Source organism: Clinocottus analis, unplaced genomic scaffold, assembly GCF_023055335.1.
Source record: "Clinocottus analis isolate CAN_PGR_092001 unplaced genomic scaffold, fCliAna1.0.p SCAF_1, whole genome shotgun sequence".
NCBI lineage: Eukaryota > Metazoa > Chordata > Actinopteri > Perciformes > Cottidae > Clinocottus > Clinocottus analis.
The window spans coordinates 2,221,220-2,235,000 of record NW_027175820.1 but is presented as its reverse complement, the minus strand read 5'-3'; the positions used below and the strand labels follow the sequence as shown (position 1 = coordinate 2,235,000).

Genomic DNA, 13,781 nt, shown 5'->3' with positions numbered 1-13,781 from the left:
TATGACCTTGATGCAAATGGTGCTCGCCCGAACAGAGCCTCTGTAGGAACAAAGCAATGTTGAGTCGGCTATTGCAGAAGGATAATCTGGAAACTAATGCACTGTTGCAGCAGTAATAAAAACTTAATTGATGGCAGCTTTAAAAGCGGAGTTCACAAGGACGGACAAAGCAAGCGACAGAAAGCTCAACAAACAAAGCAAGAAAAAAACGGTACAGTGGATGAAACAATACAACGGATAAATACCATAACAAACTGATCAGATGACAATAAAATAAAGTCTCATGGTCACAGGTAAGCATGCATGAAGAGGCTGTGGAGCTCACATTGGAGTCGACCTGTCGCTGTTTTAATATCTGGCATTCCCAGCGACAGTGGCTCAGTGGCGAGCGGGATCGTCTTTCAATCAGAGGATTGGCGGTTCAATTCTGGCTGCGTTAGCCCATGTCGGTGTGTCCTCGAGCAAGACACTTAACCGGAAATTGCTCCCGTAGCTGCGCCTACGGTGTATGAATGGTTGATGGTACTGATGTGGCACCATGCATGGTAGCTCCTCTAATCAGTGTGTGAATGGGTGAATGATGTCATGTAGTGTTAAAGCGCTTTGAGTGGGCGGAAGACTAGTTCAGCTACTCTTATTGTCTCCTGCATGTCAGTGACATGATAATGGTCTCTCAGTGTGCTATTACAAATACAAGTATCACAGTAAAAAAAAAAATAAAACCAGGCTAATGGGACAATCCTGTTAGTGACTTACTGGGTGCTCTCTTTAAAGCCTGCGGGGCCATTTAACATGCTCAGTCCAACAGTGCACGCAGCATTACAAGCTAACAGATCATCTGAAGCAGTGTGCAGTTCGTGTTGAGGTTCATTCCACATTCAAAAGAGACGGAAAAAGTACTCACCGTAGAGAATGACCCCGACTGACCAGAGATCCACCCTGGAGTCGTACTGGCGTCGGCACACCATCTCGGGAGCCATGTAAAGAGGAGACCCTCTCAGGACACTTTGCTCATCCCATGGCGACATGTACTGGGCGAAACCGAAATCTGGGGACAAATGTGACGTGTTTATGATGCAAAATGCAGTCGAGTTTGAAGAGCTAACAAACAATACAAACATCTAAATGGTTGAAGTTGACTTTCTTGCTCTGCAAACAGAACGGCACTCTATGGTTCAATTCTAGATGAAGTCGTCTCACTCCACTGCCAATCAATGTGTTCACTTGACTGTATGAGCGGGCATGAGGTCACCTGCTAGCTTGAGGACAGAGCCGCTGAGCAGAATGTTCTGAGGCTTCAAGTCCAGGTGTGAGATGTTACGCTCATGAAGAAACTGGAGGGCACAGGCTGTTTGTGCAGAGAGACACACACACACACACATTGAACCCACATCATACAGAAAATGTGCACTGAGCACAAACTTGTATCGAACAATTTACATGGCTTTCAAAACTGCGTAGACTAAAATTAGCTGGTAACTGTTGACATGGAACCAATGCTGATGTGATGATTGTTTTGACTCACCAATCTGTTGCAGGAAGCGGCGGACCACCCTCTCAGGTAAAATCCTGCGGCAGCGTATGAAGCAGGATAGATCGCCACCAGAACACCACTCCATGATCAGATAAATATTCTCAGCATCCCACTAATGAAAGAATACATGTGTACTTATTGAGCCCCAATACAAAACCATCCCCACGTAAAAGATAAAATTCCCTTGTACAACACATCTAAAAAGACACCAATGAGCTGACCTGAAAGTCTCTGAGTTGGACTATGTGAGGGTGGCTCATCGTCTTGAGGATTTCGATCTCTGTCAGCAGGTTTTCTGTCGATGCCCTGTTCAGAGTCTTCTTCCCAACCACCTTCACCGCCACCACCTCTCGGCTGTCCCCCTGCCACGTCACAGTTTAGAAAGATTCTTCAACTCTCACTTTTGTTTTTCACACAACAACCACCACCACAACACTGTTCTTATACTATCAGTGGGGACAGTCGATGCCATGTTGTTTTTTTTGTGACTAGAATGCAAGATCAATATGGTATTTAGACCAAATAAATGGCCCGATCGTCACCACTTCTCTGTTGAGCTCGAGGTGAGAGTCGTGGTGCTTTAAAACAGTAAAGAAAAAAAAGTGTACGGTAGTGTGCAACATTGTACATATGTGATGCTTCACCTGACTCACCTTTCTGTAGGCTTTGTAGACTGTAGCATAGGTGCCACTGCCCAGCCGCTCAGTGAGGATGAAGTCGGACAGTTTTGGGGGAGCGAAGCTGGAGGCCATGCTGATGACAGTGACATCAAATTCCCATCAAATCAGTCTGGGCTGGAATTGAGGATCAATATTCTGCTTACACCAAATGAATGGACTGATCTTCACCTTTCTACGGAGAGTCCAGAGCTCAAGGTCAGCTGCAGAATAGCGCTAATGACCTTTGACCTAGCAGTACAACGAAGGGATGCTTTATGACAGCACATGGACCTCGAGCTTTAACTACACCACTTGCAAGACAGTTTAAGATTATACGTTAATCATTTCGCCACTGTGTTTGTTAATCATCTGTAGAGGGTTACTGTAACGTTAGCATGTCTTTCCCCGAGGTAAGGGGCACCAATTAGTCTGATGAACAAGTTCAAAGTTCACTGAGTTGGTTCATTGGCTACTGTAACCCAACTCGTGCCGAACACACGCCGAATTTAAAACAAGATCGTTAACAATAGCAAACCGTATCCCAGCATGCATCTGTCTATCTTATGCACAAGGAAACTGTAAAGAGACGGATTGTTACACTGAATTTGGCGTACACCCGTTTGGAAGCTAACTAACGTAGCACACTCTGTGCCGGCAATGTTACAGTTAGCAAGTATGAAGCTAACTGCTGCACTACTGTTGTGTTACAATAGTAAAGGCAAACATGAAGGTGAAGCCGGTTTTTAAAACAAATATGCAAACGGGTGATACCTACCTGTCGGCTAACAGCTACCCACCGCAATAGAGGAAAGTGAGTGTTTACATTGCTGACAGGTCTGCTGTACGACAGTGGTCAGCTGACATTACGACGTTTTAGAAAATACGTTACTGCCACCTAGCGTCGGCACGTCGTTACTGCACAATATCTCCCACTATTGAGCAGATTTGAAAGATGTATCACCAAAATAAAAACGCACAAAAGCCGACTGCAAATGTAAAAATATGTGTTTAATAATGTAGTAATAATGCATGACTTTCGGCAGCTAACGTTAGTTGTATGTATCTTGTCACCCACATAAATGTGACTTGTCATTTGCTTAAGTGTACAATTTCTACACTTATAATATATTCACAAATGATATATAATAAATAGCTGGTATATTTATATATCTGTAAATACATTTAAATTGTGCTTGCTCGGCGATAACGTTAAGCGTTTTGTTGTTGTTGTTGTTTTAAATAAACCCCTCGCCGGAAGAGAGCTGTCATTGTGTGTCTTGACATTTAAAGATGGCGGAGTGCCTGGCCGCACGCTTGACCGCCCAGGAGGAGCAAATTCGGCTCCTCTGCGGGGAAATCTCCACCCTGCGGGACGGCTTGAGCCGGGGCGTGGATGCCGTCGTCGTCGTCGTCGGCGGCGGCGTCGCTGCGGGGGTCTCCCCGGTGCTGGAGGGCCTGCGGACCGAGAACGAGAAGCTCCAGTACCGGCTGCTGCACCTCCGGAGGGGTCTGCAGGCGGAGCTGCAGCTGCAGGAGGAGGCGGAGGAGGCGCGGGGAGAGAAACGACCAGTGAAGTGTGGCAAAGCTCCGGAGAAGAGCAACAACAACAACAACAGCAACAACACCAGCGGGGACAAGCAGACGAACAGCCGAGCTGATAACAAGGTAATAAAGACTCGCGTTGTCACAGTTTACATGTGTAATATGATGAACTGTCGCTCCTACTGGGCCTCGGTCCAGAGAAGACAGATGACGAACACCACCACCCTGTTTCCAGAAATAGCTGCCCCACTGTGTGTGTGTGTGTGTGTGTGTGTGTGTGTGTGTGTGTTGTGTGTTGTGTGTGTGGCCAACGCTCTGTATAGTCTTTTTCTGTAGAACCATTATAAATGAGTGTTAAGTAGTAGTACACGCAAAGAAAACTAACTTGTTGTAGTTCAGTAGCTATATAATCATGAAATTCTGACTCACCTTGTGACATCACTGTGGACAAATAGGTATTGTGTGGTGAGATAATGGGTGATTTTTAAGTGTGTGTGTGTGTCACACTTTCAATACTGAACTTTTAATTGTGTGACGATTGCTCTCTTGTTTTGTGGACAGGTGCAGGAGGCAAACCCGGATACCAAACCAGAGGACAAGAACAAGAACAAGAAGGAGAAAAAGCAGGAGAAGGGACAAGTAAACGGAGCCGGGAAAGAGGTACTAGCTAAGTCCACAAACAAAAACAAAGGAATCTTTTTAAGGTATTGTCTCTTTATGCAACACAGAGGGAAAAACATAAACCGTCATGAATTCCTGTCGTAGATTGGAAGACCGCAGCAACAAAAAAAAGTTGTTCTCTGAGGATAATATGGCCGACATCCTCACATTAACAATTCAACATGAGGAAAAACATTGTCCATCAACTTCGAGCAAACTGACGTCTCGCCGATTTTCCATTTTGCTTTTCGTTCCTTTCCCCCCGTTGTTTCTCTCCGCTGCAGCGGAGGTCGGCGCCCGGATACGTCGCGGAGCGCCTCGGCCTCTACGAGGAGCTGAAGCGGGAGAGCGACGCGCTGCTGGCGAAGAGAGCCGCGGCCAGCGAGCCCGTCGCCGTGGAGCTGCCGGACGGACGCACGGTGGCGGGCAAGGCGTGGGTCACCACGCCGTACCAGTTGGCTTGTGACATCAGGTGGGTGGTGCTGACACACACACACACACACACAGACACAACTCAACAATGCGGCATGTGTGAGGCTATAACCCGCGTGGGTCTGTCAGCCAGGGCCTGGCCGACAACGCGGTGATCTCCCGGGTGAACGGGGAGCTCTGGGACCTGGACAGACCCCTGGAGCGGGACTGCTCGCTCGAGATTTTGCGCTTTGACGACGAGGATGCTCAGGCTGTGAGTACATTGTTGTTGCTTTTTTTAGATTTTAAAATTGATCAATAGATGACGCAACCCCGCTTGCTTTAATTTGACGTCCTCTCATGTCCTGCAGGTGTACTGGCACTCCAGTGCGCACATCCTGGGGGAGGCCATGGAGAACTTTTATGGCGGCTGTTTGTGCTACGGACCCCCCATTGAGAACGGCTTCTACTACGACATGTTCCTGGATGGACAGAAGTGAGCATTTGAGACAAAACATGTATTTTACAGGGACAAATACACACTCATCAACAGTAAAACTGTAAGTGAGTCAGAGTTAGCCAGAGAGGCTAATTTTCATCTGCTGTCCTTTTTTTTTATGGCAGCCTAAAAATACATTTTCAATACTACAAAACTAATTCATTCAAGATGTATCTGTAAAACACTAGAGGCACATAATGCATAAATACCAAACAAGACAAATACACATTTACACCGAATAAACAGGCAGGACATGTCTTCCAGTTACGTCTTAATCATGAACCTCACTGCTTTTCAAACCCATTGTTCCTCTGTTGAATGTTGTGTTTTCCTTGAAATCGTCGTTGGGTAGTTGCAGAAACATGGAAGCAACACCGACTGTGAGCGCTTGTGTTCGCTCAACCCGTGTGTCGTTTCCAGGGGGGTGTCCAGCGCCGAGTTCGGGGACCTGGAGACTCTGTGTAAGGCCGTGGTGAAGGAAAAACAGCCCTTTGAGAGGCTGGAAATCAGCAAGCAGACCCTGTTGAAGATGTTCAAGGTGAGCGGACCGCTTGACGAACGAAAAACAAACAAAAAGAAAGGAGATTAATTTGTCTTTGCGTGCTAACTGGAGATGTTTGCATCTGTTCAGTACAACAAGTTCAAGTGCCGCATTCTGAATGAGAAAGTCAACACGCCCACCACCACAGTCTACAGGTACGTCGCTCACGGGGAAGAAGAATGACATATTTATTTGATCTTTTTTTAAAAATGTATTATCATTTCTAGAGGACGCTCAAGTTCTATTTTGAGGTCCATGACGTGAACACTTGTGCAATTATATGAATCCTGGTTAGATGCGGGCCCCTGATCGACCTGTGCAGAGGTCCCCATGTCAGGCACACCGGCAAGATCAAGGCCATGAAGATCTACAAGGCATGTGCAGAGTCCTGTTCTCATATAATGATGACATGTCTAATTTGTATCACTGTTTAGATTGATTTTAGCTCACATGGTGGATTTCCCAGCTCCTCTATGATCTTGTTAACATTTCTCCTCTCGTCCTCTGCCGTCAGAACTCCTCCACCTACTGGGAGGGCCGCTCCGACATGGAGACCCTCCAGAGGATCTATGGGATTTCCTTCCCCGACTCCAAGATGCTGAAGGAGTGGGAGCGTTTTCAGGAGGAGGCCAAGAACAGAGACCATCGCAAGATCGGCAAAGTGAGTCACCGCCACGTTTGTGCCCCGACCCGGCTGGGCCAAAGGCCCCTGAAACCGCAGGCTGAAATGAGCACAAAGTGGATTTCTGATTGGTAATTGTACACAACATGAAGGCTGACTCATCTCCTTTTTTCGAGGGAGAGTCTCCGTCTGTGGGTTTCTGTATTTGATGTGGCAAAACGCTGGAAAAGAACCACAGATGCACAGTTTCCAGGCAAACACACAAACAAACAAAACCCGACATCATGCGGAAGTTTCGGAAACGTTAAATCATCCTTTCATAATAACACTTAGCGATTTTCAAATGTGTTTTTTGAAACATGAAACCCGTGTTGTGTTGCGCTTTAAGTCGTCATTGCCGCTTTCGTACCAGCCGAGGGCGCTGCGAGTCTTCACAATCGGCCCGCTCGGGACCGCTGTGAGTCATCGGAGCGCCCAGCTGCTTCCTCGGCATGGGAGACGCAGACGGCGGCACCTCGGTCTGCATCGATAGCCACACGGCTCCATATTGCACCCCCTTCCTCCTCTTCCTCCTCCTCCTCCTCATTCTCCTCGTCGCCCTCGTTGAAGCCGGTCAAACATGAGGTGACAAAAGTGACATGTTGTTTTTAAAGATGGTGCTCTGTGGACCCATCCCGAGGCCACTCTCGATCATTTGAATAGTGCATCATGACGTCGCTGTACATCCAGCTGGATTTACCTAATAGTGATGTCAGTTTAGTAAAATAATCAAGTTTATGATCAGTGATTGCATGAGCATGCTTATGTCAGGTTACATTTAAGCACAACCAATGTGTTCCTGTGCCATTTTAGTCTCAAAAGCCTCATTTTTTTGTTTTGCCTCCAAATCAAAGTGAATTCAACAAAGCAGAATCATAATTATAGTATTTACTCTGTTGGCTTTGTGCGATGAAAGGCTAATGTGATTAGCTCCTGGCTGGAGCTCCAAAGGACAGAAGGAGAGGAGAGAGGAGGGTTGGAAAGGTCGTAAGGGTGTAACTCATGCACGAGGACACAACTTGTATCTATGCTGTTTTTAAAAAATGAATACAGTTCACCATCGCAAGGAATGTACATGAATCACACAAATAGTTGTTTCTTTTGAGTGGGAATGAGATGCAGCAACCACGGCACACCGAACCCATCGCTCGCTGCTTTTTCCTCCACTCTCAGGTCCCTGGACATTTTTTTTTTCTTTTTCTCGGGTGCTGGCAGACGGTCGGCCATGTGATGATGGGAGAACTCCCCGCTGTGCCTCTTGCTGGTTGTACCTGCGAGATATGTGAAGTCATTATTAAAAAAAAAAAAAAAAAAAGTCTATTATCTGCTTCGCAGGACCAGGAGCTGTTCTTCTTCCACGACCTCAGCCCCGGCAGTTGTTTCTTCATGCCACGCGGCGCCCACATCTACAACACGCTCACCGAGTTCATCAGGGTAGGAGCCTCTCTTTCTCACGAGTCATTCTTCTTTTGAGAGTCAATGAAATCTTCACTGTAACCTGGAATCAGCACACTATTTGCATATATTATCATATCATGACGAAAGCCAAACTGAGCACGTGCACCTCAAGAGATGTGGAGGAAGATTTTGAGGTGAATACTTTGATAACCATCTGCTGTTTGGTGCTATTTTGTTTGCACGTTTTTCCCTCTTGCAGATGCTATAGAGGCAGATTGTTGTTTGTGATCCGAAAAAAAACATTTTTCTTCTTTTTTTCTATAATATAATCTAATGACGTTCTTTCAAGATCACTGATAACCAATTAGTTTGAAAGCGAAGGCCAACAAACCGTGCGAGCGTTGAAAAAAATGCAGCAGAGATGCTGAGAAAAAAGGAAGAAAACGTCTGGCCACTCCCACGTGGACAAGGCCCCGCCTACTCTCCATGTTAGTGTACTGGGAAGCTCGGTCCGGTCTCGTCTCAGTTCTCACTCGAGTGTCTGAACCAAAGACGGAATAAAAAAAAAAAGTCCAAAATAATTGTGGTCCTAAAAGGAGCCGTCCTCTCAAAGGTAATTTCTCGATTGGCCTCACAGGAGGACGGCGAATTTGAAATAATTCTCCATATTTTAGTTAATTAGATTGAACGACACCTCGAGTGAGCAGAAGTTCTCCCTGTTAAGAGCCGACTTGTCTGAAGTCTTAGTGTGACCTCTCCCAAGGAGACGTGTCGACATCTTGGAAGGCTTTCTCACTCACACACACACACACACACACACACACACACACACACACACACACACACACACACACACACACACAGCGGACTGCGCCAAGGACGCCTCGCATACATTGCACAGAAGTGGTGCAATTATCGCGTCACTTCAGTTTGTTATCGCGCTGTAAAAAAAAAACAACATACTGCCAAAAATGTTTTTGGGAACATTTGACTTGGCACATCCCTCTTGTGCTGAATTGCACTTGCATGCGTGGTATTTTATATATTTTATCATGAGCCGGCCCGCTGGAGCTCGTTGACGAGGGTTTTGTGTCTCCTGCGTTTGGTTTTCTAGGGCGAGTACTGGAGGAGAGGCTTCCAGGAAGTAGCCACACCCAACATCTACAACAGCAAACTGTGGGAGACATCCGGTCACTGGCAACACTACAGCGAGAACATCTTCTCCTTCCCCGTGGAGGACGACATCTTCGCGCTCAAGCCCATGAACTGCCCCGGCCACTGGTAGGCAGTCCCCCGTCCCCGAAGCGCCTTTCCCCAAAGTGTTGCATATTAAAAACAGTATGTAATCCCCCCCTCCCTTCAGTTTGATGTTCGGCCACAGGCCTCGCTCGTGGAGGGAGCTTCCCTTGAGGCTGGCCGATTTCGGCGTCCTCCACAGAAACGAGCTGTCGGGGACGCTGACCGGGCTGACCAGAGTGCGGCGTTTCCAGCAAGACGACGCTCACATTTTCTGCACGATGGACCAGGTGACCACATCAGTCGTCTTCAGCTTTTTCTTCTTCCTTTTTAGCTCTTTGAACATAAGGAAAAAAAAACAGTTTTCCAAAAAAACAAAGAACGACTTATTATGAGTCATCCGTTATTTTTTTCCTACAGATCGAGTCGGAGATGAAGGGCTGCCTGGACTTCCTCCGCTGCGTCTACGATGTGTTCGGGTTCTCCTTCCAGCTTCACCTCTCCACTCGTCCAGAGAAGTATCTGGGAGATATTGCTGTGTGGAACCAGGCGGAGAAGGTAAAAAAAATAATTAGTCGTGATAAATTCTGATAAATACCCCCCCAGAAGATGTGACTTTGTCTTCCACGTACAAGACGCCGCTCTGGTGGGCTTTGCTGCACCGTCACAATGTGGACGCTGACTCGGCAAAGACTCGGTCACGGCTGTTTGATGCTAGCGACGCTCACAGGAGACGTTGTCTCAGCTAAACGGCTCCATTGTTCTTTCATTGGCCGTAAATAACTGGATGAAACATACATGGACTGTGGGTATTTGGATCGTGGTCCATGCCTTCTACTCATGATATGAATAATTTCTGTCATGTTCATGTAACGTTGCTCATTCTGGTCACATGACATCTATTGCTCTGTCGCTCTCTCGGGTTTCTTCCCTTTTTTCCCTGTGAAAGGATTTTTACTATCTTTATTTGGGGAGTTTTTCCTGATCCGATGTGAGGTCCTGGGACAGGGATGTCATGTGTACAGATTGTAAAGCTCTCTGAGGCAAATCTTGTATTTGTGAATTGAATTGAAACCATAAAAGGCTATTTCTTTGCCTTTTTGGGGTCAAAACATTTGGGCTTCTAATGACTATTAATAAATAGCTAAAATGTCATGTTCCATCTCCCCCCACGCCCCTTTTACAAGCAGCCTAAATGTAGAAAGTGTTTTAATAAACTATATTTACTGTAGGCCTGATTCTCCCTCTCAATCAGCCCATGAATAGTTGAAAGGGATGCTCTGCTCTCGGAGGTATCTGTTTTTTTATTTTTTCGCTTGATTAAAGCAGCCGGGGGCCGACAAAACGACTGCATAACTGAGTGGGCGCTTAGCGGGAGGACAAAAGAAGGAGGCAGTGGTAGTAGCAGCAGCAGCAGCGGCAGCAGCAGTAGTAGTAATACATCTGTGAGTCACCGTGAAGAGCCTCTCGCTTTTGTAGGTGGTGTGTTTTCATTGAAAGACATTGCTCAGTCGAGAGTTGACCGAGTGCGTCGCTCGTAATGCGTTTGGCGGCGCAGAGTGCAGACTGAGCTCGCCGACGCGTTAACTGTGCCTCGTGTTTGACAGCAACTGGAGAACAGCCTGAACGAGTTCGGGGAGCCATGGAAACTCAACCCTGGGGACGGCGCTTTTTACGGACCCAAGGTCAGAACATTTTAGGTTTTCTCCTGCCGAACGCAGAATCATTATCATTTTTATTATTCTCTGAAAGGTCCACGAGGTCTTTGAAATCCTGCGTTGCTCTCTGTGCCGCAGATCGACATCAAGATCAAAGATGCAATTGGACGCTACCACCAGTGCGCGACCATTCAGCTGGACTTCCAGCTGCCCGTCCGCTTCGACCTGACCTTTGTGGGGTGAGTCATCTCGTGAACACATTGACACGCGGCTGACTCCATGAGCACCAAAGGTTTATATGTTAATCCCCTCCTGAGTCAGACGTCTCTGCTGGCGCACGCTGTGTTCCACGGAGTCATGTTTTTTTTGGGGGGGGGGGCTTCAACAGGGGAAGAGTGGCATATGAATTTTAACCAGAATTTGCAAAGCCAGCTTAGGAAACCAATGCACATCGTGTTCAGCAACAGATATGTAACCGTTTGTGCGTTTGTCCACTCAGCCCAGGATTACAAACAGAAAGGAAGGAGGCCGGTAGATCAGTGGAAGGATGGATAGATATAGATATCGATACTGAAGTCGCAGACAGTCGCCAGACTTGGAGCCGGATGCAAATAGGAATTGTATGGAATTAAAAAACAAATGATGCAGCAATAAACATGAAAGTCCAAGAATACGTCCGGTTTGCGCACATCCCATCGTGCTCTCCGTCTAATGCAACGTCTTACTTCACAGGAAGGACGGGGACGACAAAGCCCGACCGGTCATCATCCACCGCGCCATCTTGGGCTCCGTGGAGAGGATGATCGCCATTCTCACGGAGAACTACGCAGGGAAATGGTGACGTGGTTGCTCTTACATTTGATAACTGAAATTTTCAGCGTCCCCATACCGTAAAGATTCCCCGCTTCCTTTTGTTTTTCGAGTGAAATGTAGGCAGTAAAGCTCCCAATACCAGAATAGCGCTGTGAATATGGTTTCATTAAAAGTCTGTCCGGTCTTCCCAACAGGCCTCTCTGGCTCTCTCCCCGCCAGGTGATGTTGGTGCCCGTCAACCCGTCCTGTGATGATTATGCCAAGCGGGTACGTACGTCTTCCGCCTCTACATCCTGACCACATGAGTGCAGAAACTTATTCTCGATTAAAAAAAATGCTGAACAATGAAGTTATTTGGTTTTGCAGGTGTGTAAGCAGTTTACTGAAGCTGGTTTCATGGCAGACGCTGACCTCGACTCCAGCTGTCTTCTCAACAAGAAAATCCGTAACGCTCAGTTGGCCCAATACAACTTCATCCTTGGTGAGAACTGACCGGACACTGATTTGAGAGGGTTTTTTTCTCAAAGTTACTGCAGAGAAAGGAAGCATGATATACTTTATACGTACCAAATGTCAGGTTAAGTAAAACGGCTTCGGTGAAAACTCGGTACCCAATTAATTTGCATGCGTTAGCCCATTTTACACCACTGCAGTGTGATGAAAACTAAAAGCAAAATTTAATGAAAAACTTCATTCTAAAAATAAAAAAACAGAAGTGGGGGCAGACTTTTAAAATCCAGCCGCAGTAACGGTAGATTTTCTTTTAAAAAAGCGTTCCCAAGACTCCAAAAACAAATGACATATTACATTACATTTCATTTAGCTGACACTTTTATCCAAAGCGACTTACAAGAAGTGCATTCAACTGTGAGTACGAACTCAAAACAACAAGAATCAAGAGAGAACAATTTCTTCAATAAAGTCAAACTACAAAGCGCTATCAGTAAGAGCCATCTAAGTGCTGCCAAAGTGCTACTGCTACTGTCTTTATTCAAGGTGTAAAAAATTATAATAAAAAATTATATGATTTGTATGAAATTAGCTAAAACATGAAGAAGAAAAAAGCCCTGCTCTGGTCCTTCTTCCCTGTGGAGTTGTCAGTAATCTCACTTAGATAGGAAACCAATGAGTTAAAATAAAAGATTCATAACTGCCTGGCCGTAAAGCAGATGGACCCCCCCCCCCACCTCGTGTCGCGTCATCAGTTGCATTCAGAGGGCTCGTAGCGGCGACTGAGCTGTCAGTGTCTTCCCGTGTCTCTGCAGTGGTCGGGGAGAAGGAGAAGACCACGGGCGGCGTCAACGTGCGCACGCGGGACAACAAAGTCCACGGAGAGCTGTCTGCGGCCGAGGTGCTGGCTCGCCTCACCCTGCTCAAACAGTGCCGCTGTCCCAACGCAGAGGAGGAGTTCTGATCGGCACCGAAGAGGACGGCCACCCACGACTCAACCCCCTCACCCCCACAAAGCGGACTAGCATGAAAGAGCCAGTACAGTGGAAGTGGAGAATGGAAAATCACAGGCGGAAAAACGGATGAGCTGAAAATTATGTATGAAGTTTTTTAAAGACAAGTTTCTGTACGTGATGTGGGTATTAAATGAAGTCTGAAGGGAAGTTACTTGATAAATGTTAAGGAAACATTGTGATTATGATGAAGATAATGTGAATTTGGCACAGATTTTCTTTTTTTCCACAAAGGTCTGTCTCTGTGGTGAACCTCAGAAATAAAATGCATCGAGACATGCAGTCGAGCTTCATTGGTTTACTCTTGTCCAAGAAATAACGTGAAACTGAACAGGTGTTTTTTATTTTATTAGATTTTTTTTTTCGCCATTAGTTTTCTGTGAGGTGCACTAGTGGCTGCGGTTTTCAACAATGGCAATACAAATGTTAATGGTGGCAATGATTTTGCTTCCACAGCATCATGATCAAAAAGGGAGCATGTGTTCCCACATTGGTGCTTTGAGAGGACAGTAGTTTAGTGTCGTCTACAGAAACTAGACCTTACGAACCCCAAATTAAATGTGACATCTCTGCAGGAAAAAAAAACTTTAATAAAAGGTTGGCAGTTTTATAATGAATGGATCTCAGGGACTTCTTTGGATGGAAGGAAGTCCTGCTTCGGTTGCAAGTTGCGCTGCGTTCACGGTCGTGGAAAAGATGGGAAAAC

The 13,781-nt window shown here is 46.3% G+C and overlaps 2 protein-coding genes across 4 annotated transcripts in view; one reads left to right on the top strand and one right to left on the bottom strand.

Annotated features, from left to right (window-relative positions):
* The window catches only part of ulk3 (unc-51 like kinase 3), a 16,194-nt gene extending 13,156 nt beyond the window's left edge, over window positions 1-3,038 (bottom strand). The window contains exons 1-8 of one of the 3 annotated variants that reach the window (XM_068580331.1): window positions 2,969-3,009; window positions 2,383-2,442; window positions 2,188-2,287; window positions 1,756-1,896; window positions 1,526-1,646; window positions 1,253-1,348; window positions 905-1,048; window positions 1-40 (exon numbers count right to left, since the gene is read on the bottom strand). The exon at window positions 1-40 is cut by the window's left edge and continues 43 nt beyond it. In XM_068580331.1, the coding sequence (XP_068436432.1) occupies window positions 1-40; window positions 905-1,048; window positions 1,253-1,348; window positions 1,526-1,646; window positions 1,756-1,896; window positions 2,188-2,286 (641 nt within the window). In that variant the 5' untranslated portion in view covers window position 2,287; window positions 2,383-2,442; window positions 2,969-3,009. Of the gene's footprint in view, window positions 41-904; window positions 1,049-1,252; window positions 1,349-1,525; window positions 1,647-1,755; window positions 1,897-2,187; window positions 2,329-2,382; window positions 2,443-2,968 lie in introns of all 3 variants that reach the window. The other 2 variants (XM_068580313.1, XM_068580322.1) reach the window with 2 other exon arrangements.
* Window positions 3,039-3,482: 444 nt separating this feature from the next.
* On the top strand, window positions 3,483-13,357 carry tars3 (threonyl-tRNA synthetase 3). The gene is made up of 19 exons (XM_068576522.1): window positions 3,483-3,858; window positions 4,297-4,395; window positions 4,680-4,867; window positions 4,957-5,080; window positions 5,178-5,302; window positions 5,726-5,843; window positions 5,937-6,001; window positions 6,142-6,220; window positions 6,361-6,507; window positions 7,843-7,941; window positions 9,020-9,186; window positions 9,269-9,431; window positions 9,562-9,699; window positions 10,749-10,826; window positions 10,938-11,038; window positions 11,532-11,636; window positions 11,807-11,879; window positions 11,979-12,093; window positions 12,878-13,357. Exons 1-19 carry the CDS (start codon window positions 3,484-3,486, stop codon window positions 13,024-13,026), a joined length of 2,508 nt encoding a protein of 835 aa, XP_068432623.1. The 5' UTR covers window position 3,483; the 3' UTR covers window positions 13,027-13,357.
* Window positions 13,358-13,781: the final 424 nt, after the last annotated feature.

Excerpts from the sequence above, each read along its gene's own strand:
- tars3 (XM_068576522.1), top strand. The coding sequence starts at position 3,484 with ATGGCGGAGTGCCTGGCCGCACGCTTGACCGCCCAGGAGGAGCAAATT. Across the intron at positions 11,039-11,531 it reads TTCGACCTGACCTTTGTGGG|GAAGGACGGGGACGACAAAG; the intron begins GTGAGTCATCTC and ends CTTACTTCACAG. Across the intron at positions 11,880-11,978 it reads GTGATGATTATGCCAAGCGG|GTGTGTAAGCAGTTTACTGA; the intron begins GTACGTACGTCT and ends TTGGTTTTGCAG.